General features: G+C 54.5%; 2 protein-coding genes and 1 long non-coding RNA gene across 11 annotated transcripts in view; 2 read left to right on the forward strand and 1 right to left on the reverse strand.

Annotated features, from left to right (window-relative positions):
• FBH1 (F-box DNA helicase 1) overlaps nt 1–4,979 on the forward strand; it is a 44,001-nt gene extending 39,022 nt beyond the window's left edge. For 4 of the 7 annotated variants that reach the window (XM_077179300.1, XM_077179297.1, XM_077179299.1 and 1 more), the window contains exons 18-21: nt 559–684; nt 2,254–2,360; nt 3,341–3,481; nt 4,713–4,979. In XM_077179300.1, the coding sequence (XP_077035415.1) occupies nt 559–684; nt 2,254–2,360; nt 3,341–3,481; nt 4,713–4,832 (494 nt within the window). In that variant the 3' untranslated portion in view covers nt 4,833–4,979. Of the gene's footprint in view, nt 1–558; nt 685–2,253; nt 2,361–3,340; nt 3,482–4,712 lie in introns of those variants that run through there. The other 3 variants (XR_013182523.1, XR_013182524.1, XR_013182525.1) reach the window with 3 other exon arrangements.
• A 186-nt stretch (nt 4,980–5,165) lies between these two features.
• Nucleotides 5,166–8,782, forward strand: LOC143694177 (uncharacterized). Its single transcript, XR_013182526.1, has 2 exons — nt 5,166–6,288; nt 7,917–8,782. It is a non-coding gene; the product is annotated as an uncharacterized LOC143694177 (long non-coding RNA).
• On the reverse strand, nt 6,309–15,668 carry IL15RA (interleukin 15 receptor subunit alpha). Of its 3 annotated transcripts, XM_077179311.1 has the most exons (8): nt 15,210–15,668; nt 9,200–9,391; nt 8,521–8,574; nt 8,135–8,308; nt 7,922–7,951; nt 7,544–7,610; nt 7,191–7,448; nt 6,309–6,639 (listed from the first exon to the last, which is right to left on the reverse strand). In XM_077179311.1, exons 1-7 carry the CDS (start codon nt 15,280–15,282, stop codon nt 7,343–7,345), a joined length of 696 nt encoding a protein of 231 aa, XP_077035426.1. In that variant the 5' UTR covers nt 15,283–15,668; the 3' UTR covers nt 6,309–6,639; nt 7,191–7,342. The 3 variants fall into 3 exon arrangements, with proteins under 3 accessions (XP_077035426.1, XP_077035425.1, XP_077035424.1); XM_077179310.1 differs by having other exon boundaries at nt 7,922–8,305; XM_077179309.1 differs by having other exon boundaries at nt 7,922–8,308.
• Between the last annotated feature and the right edge of the window lie 1,736 nt (nt 15,669–17,404).

Below are 17,404 nucleotides of genomic sequence, written 5' to 3' on the forward strand. Positions count from 1 at the left end.
AATCCATCCTGAGGGATTTTTATGGAAGCTGGGGATGGAAAAGGGAAGGGAGACCCTTCCTGGAGTCCTGAGATTCCCAGTGAAGCCCCCGGATCCCAAAATCCCTTCCTAGAGAGGAGTCGGGGTGGGGATGGATCCAATCCCAGGCTGGGAGAGCTGGGAATGGAGGGAATTCCCTGGAGAGGGAGACTGGGCTGGGATTTTGGGAAGGGATTCCCAGAGCAGCTGGGGCTGCCCCTGATCCCTGCAATGTCCAAGGCCAGGCTGGACATTGGGACAGTGGAATGTGGAGCCCCTGCCCATTTGGGATTCCTGTTGGAATCTGGGGAAAGAAAATTCCTGAAATCTTGAGCATTCCTGTTTGGGAATGTGGCTGGAGCTTGGGATGCCAAGCAGGAATTTCCCTTGGTACAAATTCCCTTTATCCATCCTGATTCCCCACAGAGAAGCTTGGCTCCTGATTTAGCCCTGGGAGAAGGGGAATGGATGCAGAATGAAATGAAACAAAAATTCCCATTATTGCTGCCAGGATTGGCCATTTTTCCTTGTTTTTCCCAGATGTTCTCATCGGGACCGTGCACCAAGCCAAGGGCCTGGAGTTCGACACCGTTTGTGTCGCCGATGATTTTGTGCAAATCCCTTTTGTCAGTGGGGCCTTCCTGAGGAGAATGAACATTGCTCTTGGTGAGGGACACCAGAAAGGGGGAAAGGAATTGTGGTGAGGGGCTGGAGAGTGGGGATGGAGCTGGGAAGGGTCTGGAGAACCAGGAGGGGCTGAGGGAGCTGGGCAGGGTCAGGAGAACCAGGAGGGGCTGAGGGAGCTGGGAAGGGTCTGGAGAACCAGGAGAGGCTGAGGGAGCTGGGCAGGGGCTGAGCCTGGAGCAAAGGAGGCTCAGGGGGCCCTTGTGGCTCTGCACAAGTCCCTGCCAGGAGGGCACAGCCGGGGGGGTCGGGCTGTGCTCCAGGGAACAGGGACAGGAGCAGAGGGAACGGCCTCAGGCTGGGCCAGGGCAGCTCAGGGGGGATTTTGGGGAAATTTCTCCATGGAAAGGGGGTCAGGCGCTGGAGCTGCTCTGGCACAGGGGTGCAGTCCCTGTTCCTGCAGGGATTTCAGGCCCTGTGGATGTGGCACCTGGGGACATGGGTGACCCTGGCAGTGCTGGGAATGGTTGGACTCCATGTCTTAGAGGCCTTTCCCAACCTGAATAATTCCATGGATCCCTGATTCCACCATCTTGTCTCCAAACAGAACAAGCAAAGGAAAGGTCAAGGCTTTATTTTGTTCTGTACCTATTTTTAGGGCCCTCCCAGTGATTTTTCCCATTAAAACACCTTCTCCCTCCTTATTCTCCTGCACACCTTGTTCCAGCCCGATGGATTCTCCCATTCCATAAATATTCCCACAGCCAAGCTTGGAGTTGTGTAGCAGCAAAGCCCAATCCAGCCTTGGGAAGCCACTGCTGCCCTGAGGCTCCTGTTCTGGAATTTCTCCCTTCCCAGTGAATTCCCAGAGGGAATCCAGGGACTGGGAAGCTCCTCCAGAGCCCAGCCTGGGCTCCAAACAGAAAACAGGAATCTGGCATTGGCTTCTCCAGCCATGCAGAGGGGAGGGAGAAATGTGGGATGAGGCAGGAGCTGCAAACACAAATTCCTGCTTTCCCAGAGAAACCCCCACTGTCCTTCCAGAGCTGGATCCTGGAGTGGTTTTGGCTTGGAAGGGACCTTAGAGCCCATCCAGTTCCATGGGCAGTGACACCTTCCATTGTCCCAGGGTGCTCCAAGCCTCATCCTGGTTGAAGCATTCTTTTCCAGCCTCAATAATTTGGGAATTCTGTGTTCATACCCCCATGAGAATGTCCAGAGCATCCAGGTTATCCAGGGAATGAGCCCCTGGAGAAGAGGGAACAGCCTCAGCCTGGGCCAGGGCAGGTTTGGATTGGATTTTTGGGAATTTCTCCATGGAAAGGAGCCCCCAGCCATCCCAAATCTCCCTCCAGGCTTTGTTTTCCTCCTCCTCCAGTCAGGACAAGCAGGAGTGGGAATGTCCCAGGTCTCCTCCCAGCTTTCCATGGAGACAGAGCCTGAAATCCTGAGCAGGAAGAAAATCAGGATCAGATTCCCACCCCAAGCACGTCCAGCAGCACAAAATGCCAGAGATCCATCCCAAATGGAATCCTGGAATGGTTGGGCTGGAAGCACAGAGAGCTGCTCCCCCCTGTTCCCTACACCCATGGATTCTGTCCTCTCTCCTAGACAGGACCCCTGAGGACGAGTGGAACCTGCTCTACGTGGCCGTGACCAGGGCCAAGAGGTGCCTGCTGCTGTCCAAATCCCTGGAAAACCTTCTCTCTCTGGCTGGAGTGAGTGGAACCTCCCAGGACCAGGGAATCCTGCTGTGGGGTGACACAGGCACCAAAGGATTCTCCTGGGATTCATTCCCTGGGCTGCTCCTTGTGCTGGCATGCACCAGAGTAGCAGGAATCACTTTTATTCCTGCATTTTGCTGCTCCATCAGAGGTTCCAGCAGGAAGACACAGGATTGCAGTGGGCTTTTTCCAGAGTTCTTGCATTTGGATATTGTTTTCCACAGATCCTGGGTTTTTGTCTCCATGGAAGTGTGGAGGTTCCCTTTTCCCTGCCTGAAGGGCCTTCCAGCCCTTTCCTTCATTCCCCCCTTCCTTCATTCCCCCTTTCCTTCATTCCCCCCTTCCTTCATTCCCCCCTTCCTTCATTCCCCCCTTCCTTCATTCCCCCCTTCCTTCATTCCCCCCTTCCTTCATTCCCCCTTCCTTCATTCCCCCTTTCCTTCATTCCCCCTTTCCTTCATTCCCCCCTTCCTTCATTCCCCCCTTCCTTCATTCCCCCTTTCCTTCATTCCCCCTTTCCTTCATTCCCCCTTTCCTTCATTCCCCCTTTCCTTCATTCCCCCTTTCCTTCATTCCCCCTTTCCTTCATTCCCCCTTTCCTTCATTCCCCCCTTCCTTCATTCCCCCCTTCCTTCATTCCCCCCTTCCTTCATTCCCCCCTTCCTTCATTCCCCCCTTCCTTCATTCCCCCCTTCCTTTATTCCCCCTTCCTTTATTCCCCCTTCCTTTATTCCCCCCTTTCTTCATTCCCCCCTTCCTTCATTCCCCCCTTCCTTCATTCCCCCCTTCCTTTCCTTCCTGCCATTGCCTTCTGCTGGAGCTTTTTCACCACCAGGAATTTGGGGTTTTGTTCCTTCTTTAAATCCCATCATGTTCCAAGTCTCTTCCTTAGGGGCTAAAGAAATTATGGAGCAACGTTCAGCTTCCCTCAGCTGCCTCTGAGGTTGAAATTCCCTTTTTTCCTTGTTTCCCAGGAGCGTTTCCTCCGGGTGGAGCTGCTGAGTGAGGCTGGCAAGGACAAGGATGGGGCTCCTGTTGCTTGTTGTGTGCCAGGATGTACAAATTCCCTGGAAGTCACCTCTGGGCTGGTGGTGAAGAAGCTCCCGTTGACTCACGTACGTCCCTTCCCTGGGATTTGGGATTTGGGAGCCTTCCCGAGCCATTCCAGTCCCTGTTCTGAGCAGGGATCTCAGCTCCCCATCCACTTCCTCGTGCTCACAACCAGGAGTGAATTCCAAGGGCAATTCCAGGTCGTGTTGCACTTCCCACAAATCCACTCCCATCCCAAAGATCCCATCTGAGACCTCAGGTGGGTCCAAGTGTGGGTTTTGCTGTGTCAGATCCCACGTGTGCCCCTTGGAGCCCATGGAATCTCCAGGTGGGGCTGGCCCAGCAGCCCTGGCCCAGGGACAATCCAACCTTTGGGGCCAGGCCTGGCTCTGGGCCCAGCTGGATCCTGCCCAGAGGGGCTGGGAAGGCCGAGCTCCGCAGGGAGCACGAGGTCACTCTGGGGAGCTCCATGGCCAGGACAGGGGCCAGGACAGGAGGGAGCAGCCTCAGGCTGGCCAGGGCAGCTTCAGGGGGGACCCTGGGGACAATTCCCCATGGAAAGGGTTTCCAGGCATGGCACTGGGCTGCCCAAGGCAGGGCTGGAGCTCCCATTCCTGGGGGGGTTCCAGAGCCCTGTGCCTGTGGCACTTGGGGACAGGGGTGTCTGATGCCTCAGGTTTGGCTTTTATATTTTCACATTCTGAGCTGCTTTAGTGTCTGGGCTCCATATTATGGGATGGTGAGCTCTGTGCACAGAGCAGGGAGACAAAACAATTCCTGCTCCAGCTGGGCACCAAGGACAAATGCCCCAAATCTCAGCCCAGGAGCACAAACCCCGTGGGCTGGAGAGAGAAAAACAAGCAGGGTGGGACTGCAGGGGCTAAAGCTGGGATGGGACAATGAACTGCAAGATGCAAATGGAGCAGAACTGATCCCAGGGAGAGACCCCGGGAGCGCTGGTGCATTTTGGGGCCATTTTGGTTCATCCTGGGTGCAGCCCTGGCTGGGCTCTGGTGCTGCCCAAGGTGCATCCATGGAGGAGATCCTTGGAATGAATCCCTGCTTTATTCTGGAACTCTGCCCAGCCTCTGCTCCAGCTCAGGGCATCAGTTCACCTTGGAATAGCTGGACTCAGTATCCTTAAGGATCTTTTCCAACCATTCCACGATTCTGTGTGGGATTTCCTTGCTTTGGGCACAGCATGGCTCCCTTCCCGGGATTGTGGCAGAGCTGGGAAGCCAAGGTTGTGTTCCTGCAGCTTCCTCTTCCCTGAAATCTCCTCTTTTCCTCCCACAGAGCGACAGCAGCCAGGATCCAGGGGGATTCCTTTGCCAGGCTTGCACCTGGCTCTTCTTCAGCTCCCTGACTCCACTCACCTCTTACCCAACGATCCAGGAGGGGCCCATCCAGCTCTAACAAAGCCCTCCAGCTTCCCAGAGCTATCCTGGATGTGGGACAGATCCTCTTGGCACTTTCCAGCTCCAAAATCAAGTGGAAATTGGAGCAGGATTTCAGCCCAGCTCCAGAATCAAGTGGATGTTGGAGCAGGATTTCAGCCCAGCTCCAAATTCCAGGTGGATGTTGGAGCAGGATTTCAGCCCAGCTCCAGAATCAAGTGGATGTTGGAGCAGGATTTCAGCCCAGCTCCAGATTCCAGGTGGATTTTTGACAGGATTTCAGCCCAGCTCCAGATTCCAGGTGGATTTTTGACAGGATTTCAGCCCAGCTCCAGATTCCAGGTGGATTTTTGACAGGATTTCAGCCCAGCTCCCAATTCAGGCAGGTGTTGGAGCAGGATGGCCCCAGCTCCAGAGGGACTTGCAGGCTCCCTGGGGATGCCTTTCCTCCAGCCCTGCCTCATCCTCCAGGAGCTGGGAATGGGATATCCAGAGGAATCTGCACTTCAGGAGTGGATCAGACAGAGCAGGGTTCGTTCTGGAACATTCCTTCTCTTCCCCCTGTCACCAGTGTCCAAACCTCCTGAATATCCCATCATTCCTGGAAATCCCTCTGACCCACTGGAAAAAGAGGAAACTCAACACTGGAAAGTATCCAAAGTTAATTTCTTTAAAATGAACCCTTCCTGCCCAGCCCTGGGAGGAAATCATAAATCTCTCCCAGTTCATTCATTTTCCATCCTTGCAGCCAAGGGGTTTCCCTGCATTCTTTCCCTTCTCCCTGCAGCCAACCAGGAAGGAAGAAATGAGGCAGCAGCAGAAAAATTCCTTTGGATTGGTTCCAGCCAAACTCAGGGACAAACTGGAGAGCGGTTTCCAATCCTAAAATTAAATGTGTAGCCAAGAAAAGCCTCAACACTTCCTTTGTGTCTCTTGCCTGCCCTTAAACAGCCTTTGTTTCCCAGGAATGCTCAGGTGGATCACACTCTGTGCCTTGTGCCACAATTCCAGAGCCTGTGCCACAGGAAATCAAAACTGAAAGTGGTTTCAGGAGTGTGTCCTGGAGCCCTGGGCTGTGCCTGCTGCAGGAATCTCAGACATCCTGCTTTGCTCCATCCATGGAGCTGCTTCCCTCCCTCTCCTTTCACTTTCAAAGCTGCCTCCAGGAGTGCATTCCCAAACCCTTGGATGTGGATGGAAGCACAAAGCCTGGAGCAGGCAGTGGGTCAGGCACCTGCAGTGCTCCCTCCCAGCCTCTCCTTGTGCCCAGTGCCTGGCACCCATCCTTCATCAAAGGCACCAACAGGACAAGAGCAGCCAGGAAAAGCCGTGGAATTTCAGCTGTTGGATCCCTGCAGCTTCCCAAGCTTTTAGAGACCTGGCAGCTCCAGAGGATGGGATTGAACCCTTCATTTCCATGGAATGTCCTTGGTGCTGTGGGCATGGATTCACCCCAACCCAGTCCTTCCCATCCAGTTAAGAACCCACTGCTGGGTTATTTTTTATATAAAATATATTTATTTAGACATAAAAATAAAGAGCTGCCTTTTCCATAGTGTAAGGAAACAAGTGGATAAAACCTGGATAAGGAAACAAGTGGATAAAACTTGCTGATGGATAAAGGGAAAACCCACGAAGGAAAATATTCCTAAATTGTGTTTTTGGTCCTTGATGGTGTCTGTAGAGAGTCTGCTCCAGCTTGGATTCCCCCTGAGCTGCTGGGATGGGGATCCAGGGCCGGGATCAGGGCTGGGAGTGCTTCCAAAGGATCCCTGAGCTCTCTGTGGGGTGGGATGGTCCCAGCACCTTTGGCTCTGCCTCAGTGGCTGCAAGAGAGCAGGAAAGGGATGAGGATTTGGGGAAATGCTTGGCTGGGTCCCTCTCCATCCATTTTCTTGATTTGGGGACAAAGCTGGGAAAGGGATTGGGGAGCTGGAAACAGAGGGCAGGACAAAGCCAGGGCTGCACCCAAGATGAACCAAAATGGTCCCAAAATCTTTCACTTTTCTTGATTTGGGGACAAAGCTGAGGATGTGGGGAAATGCTTGGCTGGGTGCTCTCCATCTGATTTCTGGAATTTGGGGCAATTTGTGGACAAAGCCAGGAGAAGGATGAGGATGTGGGGAAATGCTTGGCTGGGTCCCTCTCCATCCATTTCTGGGATCTGGGGACAAAGCTGGGCAAGGGATGGGACAGGTGTCCAGCCAATCCAACTCTGTCCATGCTCCTGGACAGGGAGTGGGAATTACCTGGGCCAGGGCAACTCAGCCTCATCCCAAACCCCATCCCAACAGCCCAACCCTCTCCCTGCCCACCACCAGCATCCCCAGGGCAAATTCCCCCAAATGCCAGCTCCCAGTGCGGGACAGCCACCCACCTTTGGGGTCATCCATGGGAATCATCCGTGTTCAGGCCGGGAAGAGCAGCCTGGCTGCTCCGTGTGCTCTGCCACCCTGGGGGAAGCATCCAGAACTCCATCCTCCGGCATCCCTCGGCATGCTGGGTGTGCCAGTGTCCCCAGGGGGGTGCTCAGCCCGTGGGGACAATGACAGGAGGCACCACCTCCTCATTCCCAGAGGGAATTCCCTCCATGGGAACGTCTGCCTCTGTCACCACGTAGCCCTGCCTGCTGCATCTGTGGGGGGACGAGGAGCATCAGTGGCATTCCAAGGCTTTTCTCTGGAAAGCACAGAAGCCTTGGAACACTCATTGCTGGGGTTTGGCACTTACTTCCTCCTCCTCCTCCTCCTCCAGCAGCAGATGGCTGCAATTCCGATGGCCAGCAGCACCAGGAGTCCTGTGGGGTGGACACTCGGGGTGAGGAGCATCTCCCAACCCAGGGCTGAGGAATTCCACCAAAACAGCTCCAGGAGGAGCCAACACCACTCCAGGCACGATCACAAGATCCCTCCCCACCCCTGGAGGGAGGGAATTGGGAATTCTTCTTTCCAGGAAGAAATTTGGGTGCTGAATCCTTCCCCCGCTCAGTGGCATTCCCATTGGCCATGGAATAAAGCTCCCACAGCCCCCAGAAGGGATTTTAAACTTAAAAAAATTGAAATAAGCCCCTGTTTCCCAAAGAAGTTTGTTTTTTTTTTCCCAGCTTACCAACAGAAGAGGCCACGGACTGGATGGAAACTGGAAAAGAGGAGAGAAAAGGAAATTTTGAGCTGCAAAGGTAGGAAAGGGGTGGATGCTGGGAAGGAGCCTCCCTAGAAAGGAGGCTGGAGAGAAGGAAAATTCCATTGGAAAAGCAAGAGAGCCTTTGTGGATGAAACAAGGCCCAGGGGAGGTTGGTACTCCCTTGGGAGTCAGCCCAACCTGCGGCATACTCCGTGGGTGGGATGGGCAGTGGGGCTGTGCCCTCTCCCAGCGTGGATGTGTCCAGTGTTGGCACCATCTCTGGTGGCCTGGATCCATCTGGTGCTGGTGGCACAGGTGACTGACTGGGAGCTGGAGAAGGGCTGGAATTTGGGCTGGCACTGGTGGTTCCTGCTGGGAGAACAGTGGGAAATGTTTAAATTCCCAAAATCAAAAGGCGGCACCGTTATTCCCGTGCCCTCATCCAGCAGCCAGGAACGCTGGGATTTCACCCCATGGGGAGGATCTGATCCCAGCACGGGAATGTTGTGGTTCCCACACCCTGGGAGCTGTGGCTTTGCCATGGCCATGGCAGCTCCAACCCCAATCCCAATCCTGCTCCTCACCCCTCTGGGTCGTGCTCGCCGCGCCGGGGGTTTCCCTGGAAAGAGCCGGATCTCCTTTGGGAAAACACAACAGGGAGACACCATCAGCTGGGAAAGGAACTCTGCAAGTGGTGTGGTAAGTTGTAAAGTCAAAATTATTATATCCAACATTGAGGTCTGGGGGAAATTCCACAAGTTCCAAAAAATGGGTATTCGTTGTCAAATTTTAACAATTTTTATATTTTAGCAAAACAAGGAATTAATGCTCACTGCCTTCAAGTCATTAATTACCATTCTGTCTTCTACTAGTTAATAATTTGTCCCTTTTTAATTATCCTAATTAGTCCCTATTTTCAGCCTTTTAATTATGTTTTCCCACACTGGGCACCTCTGGTTTATGCAAAGTCTCTTTGCGGTTTATAAATTCCGCGTTCCTCCTGGTGTTCCATCCTCACCAATAAATTCCTCTCCCAGGTTTTACCTTCCTCCCCAGGTCTGTGAGCACTGAAGGATGCAAGGCCCTAAACTTTGCTTTTCCCAAGCCATGATCCAAGCCATTATCCATGAGGAATTCCACGGATTAAATTCCTCTCCATAATTCCCCCATTTCTGATTCTTTTGGAAACAGAACTTGGCTGGTGCTCGCGTTTCTTCCCATCCTCCTGTTTGGAGGTGTCCCAGCTCCCCCCTGCGGGCTTACGGATGCACTGGAGGGTGGGGTGGGTCCAGCGGGGCTGGGAGCCGTTCCAGAGGATGCACTGGATGAGGCTGGAGGTCCCAGCTTTCCGTTTGTACCCGGGCTTGCAGGAGTAGCGCAGGCGGGAGTTCAGCTCCGTGCGACTCCCGGCGTCGATGTGAGCGTTGGCCACGGCCTTGGGGGGGCTGCAGTGCACTGGGATGGGGACAAAACAGCTGGAATCACAACAGGGACACCAGACAACCTCTGGCTGTGCTGGGGAGCTCCCCACTCCTCATCCCTGCAAGTGCCCGAGGCTGGGTTGGACGGGGCTTGGAGCAGCAGCCTGGGATAGAGGAAGGTGTCCCTGCCTGTGGTACAGCATGGAATGAGGTGAGCCCTAAATTCCCTCCCAACCCAAACCTTTCCATCATGCTATAAAATCCTGCACAGGGGTGAATATAGGGATTTATCTGTCCTGCAAAAGTAAAGGGACCCTGTGCCTGACACAGGGGATGGAGAAAGGGAAAATATTCCCAGCATTTTTGGGATCACTTGTAGCAGCTGCTCCAGAGGCTGGAGAAAGGGAAAACTCCACTTCCGGCATGTTTGTGGTCACTTGGAGCAGCTCCTCCAGCCAGCAAGGAAGTTTTATGGAATTCCATCCCCTTGCAGTGACTGTCCCAGGCCAGCAGCCCCAGCTGCCTCCAGCTGCTGCATTCCAGCTGTGGTCACTGCCCCCATCCTTCTCCACTCATGTCACAGCTGGACATGAGAAATCCCAGCTGCTGGTGAGTCCTCCAGCCACTGCCCACGAGCTTTTCCCCTCTGGAAGGTGGCAGCTGAAATCCAAGTATCCCAGACAGAGGGACAACAGTGGCCTTGGAGTTGTGGCTTTGCTTTTCCCCAAACGAGCTCCTGCTTCCCCTTCAGCCTCAGGATGAGCTCGGTTCTGTACCAGAGTGATGAAATTTCCCATCTCTTCTGGTGCAAGGGGCAAAATTTCCTGGTTGTTCCAAAGCTGTGCCAGCACCTGGATCCCTGTGGTGGTGTGGGAACAACTTATCCATGATCCTGGCTGCTGGAAGCTCCCTGATCCCAGTGGGAGCCAGCATGGAGACGTGGAGAGATGTACAATGGGAACAACACAAAATGCAGCTGGGATGGAGCCATGGATGGCTGGGGTGGGATGGATGAGCAGGAGGGAGCTGTGGATATCTGGGGTGGGATGGATGAGCAGGATGGAGCAGTGGATATCTGGGATGGGATGGATGAGCAGGAGGGGAGCCGTGGATATCTGGGATGGGATGGATGACCTGGGGGGAGTGTTGGATGGCTGGGATGGGATGGATCCATGCAGGGCTGGGATGTGAAGTATGGAGCAATGGGAAGTATGGATAGGATGGAGCAGTGGATATCTGGCATGGGAAGTAGGGATAGGATGGAATGATGGATATCTGTGATGGGAAGGAGGGATAGGATGGAATGATGGGTATCTGGGATGGGAAGGAGGGATAGGATGGAATGATGGGTATCTGGGATGGGAAGGAGGGATAGGATGGAATGATGGGTATCTGGGATGGGAAGGAGGGATAGGAGGGAACGAGGCATGGCCAGGCTGGATGGATGAATTGATGCCTGCCATGGATGGAACGATGCCCAGCTGGGATGGAGCAGTGTCCAGCCAGGAGGAACACACAGCTGGGCTGGGATCATTATGGAATAGAGATGGAAGAACAGTGGGAATGGGAATGCCATGGCAGGGAGGACAGGAGCACGCAGGGATGGGAACGTGCCTGTGACAAGGACAGGAGTGTGATGGCAGCGGGGATGGGAGCAGGATGGGAATAGGAGCACAATGGGGATAGAAACAGTGGGCATGGGAACATGATAGAAACAGAGAGGATGGGAGCAAAATGGGGAACTGGAAATCGTGGGAATGGGAGCAGAATGGGGAACTGGAAACAGTGAGGATGGGAGCAGGATGGGGAACTGGAAATCGTGGGAATGGGAACAGAATGGGGAACTGGAAACAGTGAGGATGGGAACAGAATGGGGAACTGGAAATCATGGGAGTGGGAACAGGATGGGGAACTGGAAACAGTGGGGATGGGAGCAGAATGGGGAACTGGAAACAGTGGGGATGGGAGCAGGATGGGGAACTGGAAATCGTGGGAATGGGAACAGAATGGGGAACTGGAAATCGTGGGGATGGGAACAGGATGGGAAGGGAACAGTGGGGATGGGAGCAGGATGGGAAGGGAACAGTGGCACAGCAGCAGTGGGGACAGGAACACAACGTGCACCCGCAGCACCCAAAACATGCAGAGATAAAAAATCTCCATCCTGAGAACCTCCTGCCCCAATTTGTGGTGCATCCCCAGAACGTGGCAGGGGGAATCTGCTCCGTTTCTGTGCCCAGGTGGATCTGGTGCAGTCCTGGCCAGTGTGGCCAGAGGACACGAGTGACATGGGGACATGCAGGTGCTGAGCGCAGCAGCTCTTGGTCTCCTCTCAGGATGTGGGTGAAATTCCTGGAATCAGCAGTTCTTGGAACTGGGAAATGCCTGCCTGAGGATGTTTCACAACAGTATCACAACTCACCAGACCTGGCACTGTGCCTTGAGCCACTGAAAAACCCTCCCGGTGCCGGCTGCGCCTCCGAAGGGAGCACAGCAGGAAATTCAGCCGGAAACACCAAAAATGTCCAGGAAAATCTGGGATCTGCGAGCTCTGTTATTGCCTTCCAGCTTTTAAACCTCCTCTCCTCATCCCAATTCCTCCAAAGAGGGGTTTTTTTAACAGTTGGTTGGAATCTCCTCTTGTAAAAAATGCCCAAGTTGTTCCCACAAGATCCCAGCAGCACCACTCTCCAGGATCACCATGCCATGTTTCACACCATCCATGGATTTCAGCTTGTTTGATGAGACAAACACATTCCAAGGGGGAAAAGGGGAGGAATCAGCTGGAGATGAAGGATTTAGGCTTTAATCCCTCAGGAATGAGTTGGAATTTCCCATGGATGGATCATCCCAGGTGCTCAAAGACTCATCCCAGGCTTGCCAACCTCCCGAAGGAGCTGCGGTGCCAGGACTGACCATCCCAGGAAAACACCTCCAGCTGCCTTATTTCCATCGGGATTCCCTGCATCCTGCTGGGATTAAATGGCCAGGTTGGAATGTGCCTGATATCCCTGGGTTTTGCATTTCCATGGATTTTTTCTTCTCTTTTTTTTTTGTCATCCCCCACCAGTGACCTCCAACGATGGCGGTTGTGGAGGATGAGCCCATTCTGGCACGTTGGGAAGCAGAACAGGGAACACAGCCAGGATGACCCCAGGCATGGAGATGCTGCCATGTGAATCATTCCATGTCCAAATACAGCTTCCCAGGGATGCACAGCCACAGCTGGACACTGGAGAATCCACACCAGGAAAAACTTGGCTGTTCTCCTTCAAAAATGATCAGGAAAAGGTCCAGAGAGGTGGAGGTTTTCTGCTCAAAATTTAAAAGCTATGAGCAAAAAAAAAAAAAAAAAAAAAAGCGGAGAAAAGAGGAATTTCACAAATCTAGATGCAAGAAAAATCCATGAGAAATGCCAAAATCATGGAAATAGATAAAACTTCCACGTTTCAGCTCAAAAATATTTCCAGTTGAGCAGGAGAGGACAGGATGCCCAGTGGGAACATCGTGGGATGCAACAGCACATCCCAAACTGTCCATCACGTGAACTAGAAGAAATAAATATTGTTCATTTTCTCTAACACCCCCTAAACCCACGGGTTTTGCCCCAGAGAACAATCCTGGTGGCAGCACTGCTGCCTGGAATGCTGTCGGGGTGTCTGGGACCCATGGTGAGCAAGGACTTTCTTTGGAGGGCTATTTTTAGCTTGTTCCTGAGGCTCAGGGCCCGTGTTTTTCCAGTGCATGGCACTCTTCTGGCTTTTTTTGTCACCCAAGACTTTGACATTCCTGGCCATTTGTGTCGTTCTGTTATAAATAGGGATAAATTCATTTTCCAAGGCTTCAGGAGCCCACAGGAACTTGGAGAACAGTGAGCACTGAAGCTGTCCCAAAGCTCTGCATTCCCTTCCAGCCTTATTTCACAGAATCCTTCACAGCTGCCATATGATCAGCAAAGTAAGTATTTCCCAATGGTCTTGCTGCTTCCAGGAGCTCCTGGGAAGATGAACCAAGGCGTAGCTCCAAGGCCCAAGCTGTGATGGGAATTTTCCCAAAGCTCCAAGAGCAACAGAGCTGGGAAGGGTCTGGAGAGCCAGGAGGGGCTGAGGGAGCTGGGAAGGGTCTGGAGAACCAGGAGGGGCTGAGGGAGCTGGGAAGGGTCTGGAGAACCAGGAGGGGCTGAGGGAGCTGGGAAGGGTCTGGAGAACCAGGAGGGGCTGAGGGAGCTGGGAAGGGTCTGGAGAGCCAGGAGGGGCTGAGGGAGCTGGGAAGGGTCTGGAGCCCCAGGAGGGGCTGAGGGAGCTGGGAAGGGTCTGGAGCCCCAGGAGGGGCTGAGGGAGCTGGGAAGGGTCTGGAGAACCAGGAGGGGCTGAGGGAGCTGGGAAGGGTCTGGAGAACCAGGAGGGCTGAGGGAGCTGGGCAGGGGCTGAGCCTGGAGCAAAGGAGGCTCAGGGGGCCCCTTGTGGCTCTGCACAAGTCCCTGCCAGGAGGGCACAGCCGGGGGGGTCGGGCTGTGCTCCAGGGAACAGGGACAGGAGCAGAGGGAACGGCCTCAGGCTGGGCCAGGGCAGCTCAGGGGGGATTTGGGGACAATTCCTTCCTGGAAAGGGCTGCAAAGCATTGGGATGAGCTGCCCAGGGCAGGGGTGGAGTCCCCATCCCTGGAGGGATTTAAAACCCTGTGGATGTGGCACTGGGGACAGGGTCAGTGGTGGCCCTGGCACAGCTGGGTTAATTGTTACACTCAGTGACCTTGAAGGTGTCTTTAGCTGTCATGACCCAGTAATTCCAGGGTTTTGGACTTTTGGAGAGGCAGGACAATGATGTGACATTCCAGGCTCAGCAGCCATTGAGGACAACTCCCAGTGCCATGGGAAAGCCAGGGAGTGCAGCCAGGCTGAGATCCCACCGTGATGCAGCTGCCATGGGCCCAGCACACAGATCCTGGAAAGCAGCCCCAGCCTCCCTGGACACTGCCAGGAGGTGGTGTGGGAATGCCAGGAGCGAGGTGAGCACCCAGGGAACACGGGGCTGCAGCCTGGGGGGCACAGGAGGCACCCAGGGACAGGTTTGGGAATGCAGGGAGCAGCGTGGGCACCCCAGGTGTGGCATGGGCACCCCGGGTGTGGCATGGGCACCCCAGAGAGCAGCATAGACACCCCAGGTGTGGAATGGACACCCCAGGGAGCAGCATGGGCACCCCAGGGATGGCATGGACACCCCAGGTGTGGCATGGACATCCTGAGGAGCAGCCTGGGCACCTTGAGTGGGGGCTTGGGTACCCCAGGGAACAGAGCAACCACCCAAGGAAGCACAGAAAACATCTTAGGGATGGCACGGCCACCCCAGGGACAGCGTGGCCACCCCAAATGAGAGTTTGGGTACCCCAGGGAATAGCGTGGGTAGCCCGGGCAGGGTAGCGGGCATCCCGGGATTGGCACCGGCATCCCGGGGAGCAGAGCGGGCAGCTCGGGGATTGGCACCGGCATCCCGGGAAAGCGGAGCGAGCACCTTCGGGACCGGAGCAAACACCTTAGGGATGGCACGGGCAGCCCAGGGAGAGTGTGGGCACCTCCGCGGGAGCTTGGCAGCCCCGGGAGTGGCGCGATCCCCTCCGGAAGTCGAGCAGGCTCACCTGGAGCGGAGCGGGGATCCCGGGGAGCGGAGCGGGCACCCCGGGGAGCGGAGCGGGCACCCTCGGGACAGAGCGGGCACCCCGGGGAAGGCGGAGGGTTCCCGGAAACGGAGTGCGCAGCCCGGGGAAGGCGTAGAGCTCCCCGGGAGGGTGTGGACACCCGGGCAGGGCTCGGAGAAGCCGGTGGCGAGCCGGGAGCCCGGGGCAGCCCCGCTTACCGGTGTCGGCGGCGGCGCGGAGCAGCAGGAGCGCGGCGGTGCCGCAGAGCAGCGGCAGCAGCGGCGGTGCCATGGCACCGGCCCGGGGGCAGCTCCGCGATCCGGGGGCAGCTCTGCGGTCCAGCGGCAGCTCCGCGGCGCTTCCCCGCCGCTGTCGCCGTCCCAGTGCGGCCCGAGCGGTTTCGCTTTCGCTTTCGAGTCGGGCTCACCGGCAGGGACGCGCCGCCCTGAGAGGATGGGCGGCAGGGGCAGGGAGGGGATGAGGATGCGCTCTCCGGGAGGGGCGACGGGAGGCGGCGGTGCCGGGGCCGTTCGGTGCCCGGGGACCGACTTACAATACAATACCCGGAAAGGGATGAAACACCGGGATGCAGCATCCAGCGGGTGTGAGATGCCCTGCGAGGAAAAGGATGAATTATTTGTGTTCGGGACCCGCGGGGTGCAGTATCGGCTGGGGGAGAGGGGATGGCATTCCCCTGGAGAAAGCAGCGAGATGCGGGTCACCGCGATAGCCAGGAGGGCCGTGGTTCTCTCGGGATGCAGCATCTCGGGAAGGGAATCTCCTGCAATCCCGGCAGGAGATGAGGCAGCACTCCCTGCCCGGGGAAATGTGGTGTCCAAGGGAATCGCGGTGTCCTGGGGGCATGCAGGGGATTCCATCAATCCCAGTCCCGGAGATGGAACATGCTGGTCCCCACACTAATCTCAGAACTGGGAAACAAGCTGTGATCCACCCTGGGAGTTCTGCAGAGCTCCTGCAGTCAGGCTCTATCCCACAGCATTCCCGGGACTGAGAACCCTCCGGTCCTGCTCACAACAAATCCTCCCAGCTCAGCTCCTTGCTCGTGGCCTCTTTATTCTCACATGTTTGGGGTTTTTTATTTTATCAGTGAGCATCAGCAAATAGCCCCACATGCCCAGAAAAGGGAAAGCAAAGGGTAACTTGGATAACATTTCATGGCCAAATCTTCGTGAGAGGGGAATAAATCCTCCCTCTGCCCCCAAGGAGAGAGAATTAACCTCAATGAACCCTCCCTGAGGCAGAAGAGAGGCTGCACCCGTGAGGAGGCTCTGGACCCTGCCAAGTGTGTTCTAGAGAGAGCATTGGGAGCCTGGAGAACACCAAGGAGGTGCCTGAGGGTGCTGCTCAGGAACATTCCAGATGAAAAGCTGCAGGAACCCTGCTGGAACCCTGGCTGGGAATTGGAGATTTCTGTGCTGCAGGCACTGACCCCCAGGAGAACCCTGCACTGCCCTGAGGCCTGGAGAAGCTTCCAGAATGGAATGATGGAACTGGGATTGTGGGTGGGCAGTTTGGACAGAACTGTGTGATACCACATGGGGTGAAAACTTAGAGTTTAAGGGTTTAGAATGCAGTAATAGATATATAGATATAGATTATATATATATATACACTATATATCTATATATGTGTATATATATAGATATATAGTAATAGATAGATATATATAGATATATATATATTTAACAAGATAGAGGTTTTAGGGTGGTGACTGGTTCTCCTTCTTCGCCTTCTTCTCCATGGGTTTGGGTGGTTTTGTGTAACTGGATAAAAAAGTCCACATTGCAGGCCACAGTCATTAAGTTAAAAGCAAAAATAATTTAAGTATCATTTCTTAATTAAACAGTTTATCCTTAAAAAAACCTTCTAAAGAAAGAGATACAACTCCATTTTTAGTTTGTTCGAGTGAAATACTATAAAACTCACAATTTGTGAGACTGTAATATAAATAAGAACCAGGAAATATCTAAATCCAAACAAGAAATGCCATCTCACACATTTAATCCTGACCCTAACCCTAAAAAACAAACAAACCCAAAACCACAAGAATCTCAAGATGAAGATGCTGAGGAAGGACTGAACCCAGGATCCAGTGCAGCTGAGGGTTAGCCCAGGTGCCCAGGCTGTACTCTGGACGGGCTGGGAGCCCGCAGGATCCCAGATATGAGGAACAGGCAGCAGGGCAGGGTTCACAGTGCACTCTGAGCACTCTGCCTGCTCCTCTCAGCTTGGGGTAAAGCAAATTCAGTCTGCAGGGGAAGCTTTTGCCTTTCCTCTCAAGGATTCCTCCTTGTAAAGGATGTGAACAATCCAATCCTGTCTGGAATTTCCAGATGAGGGTTTTGGTGCTGCTGATGCCAAAGAGCTCTGCAGCTGCTAATCTTGCAGAAGA

The sequence above is a fragment of the Agelaius phoeniceus genome, chromosome 5, assembly GCF_051311805.1.
Source record: "Agelaius phoeniceus isolate bAgePho1 chromosome 5, bAgePho1.hap1, whole genome shotgun sequence".
Taxonomy (NCBI): domain Eukaryota; kingdom Metazoa; phylum Chordata; class Aves; order Passeriformes; family Icteridae; genus Agelaius; species Agelaius phoeniceus.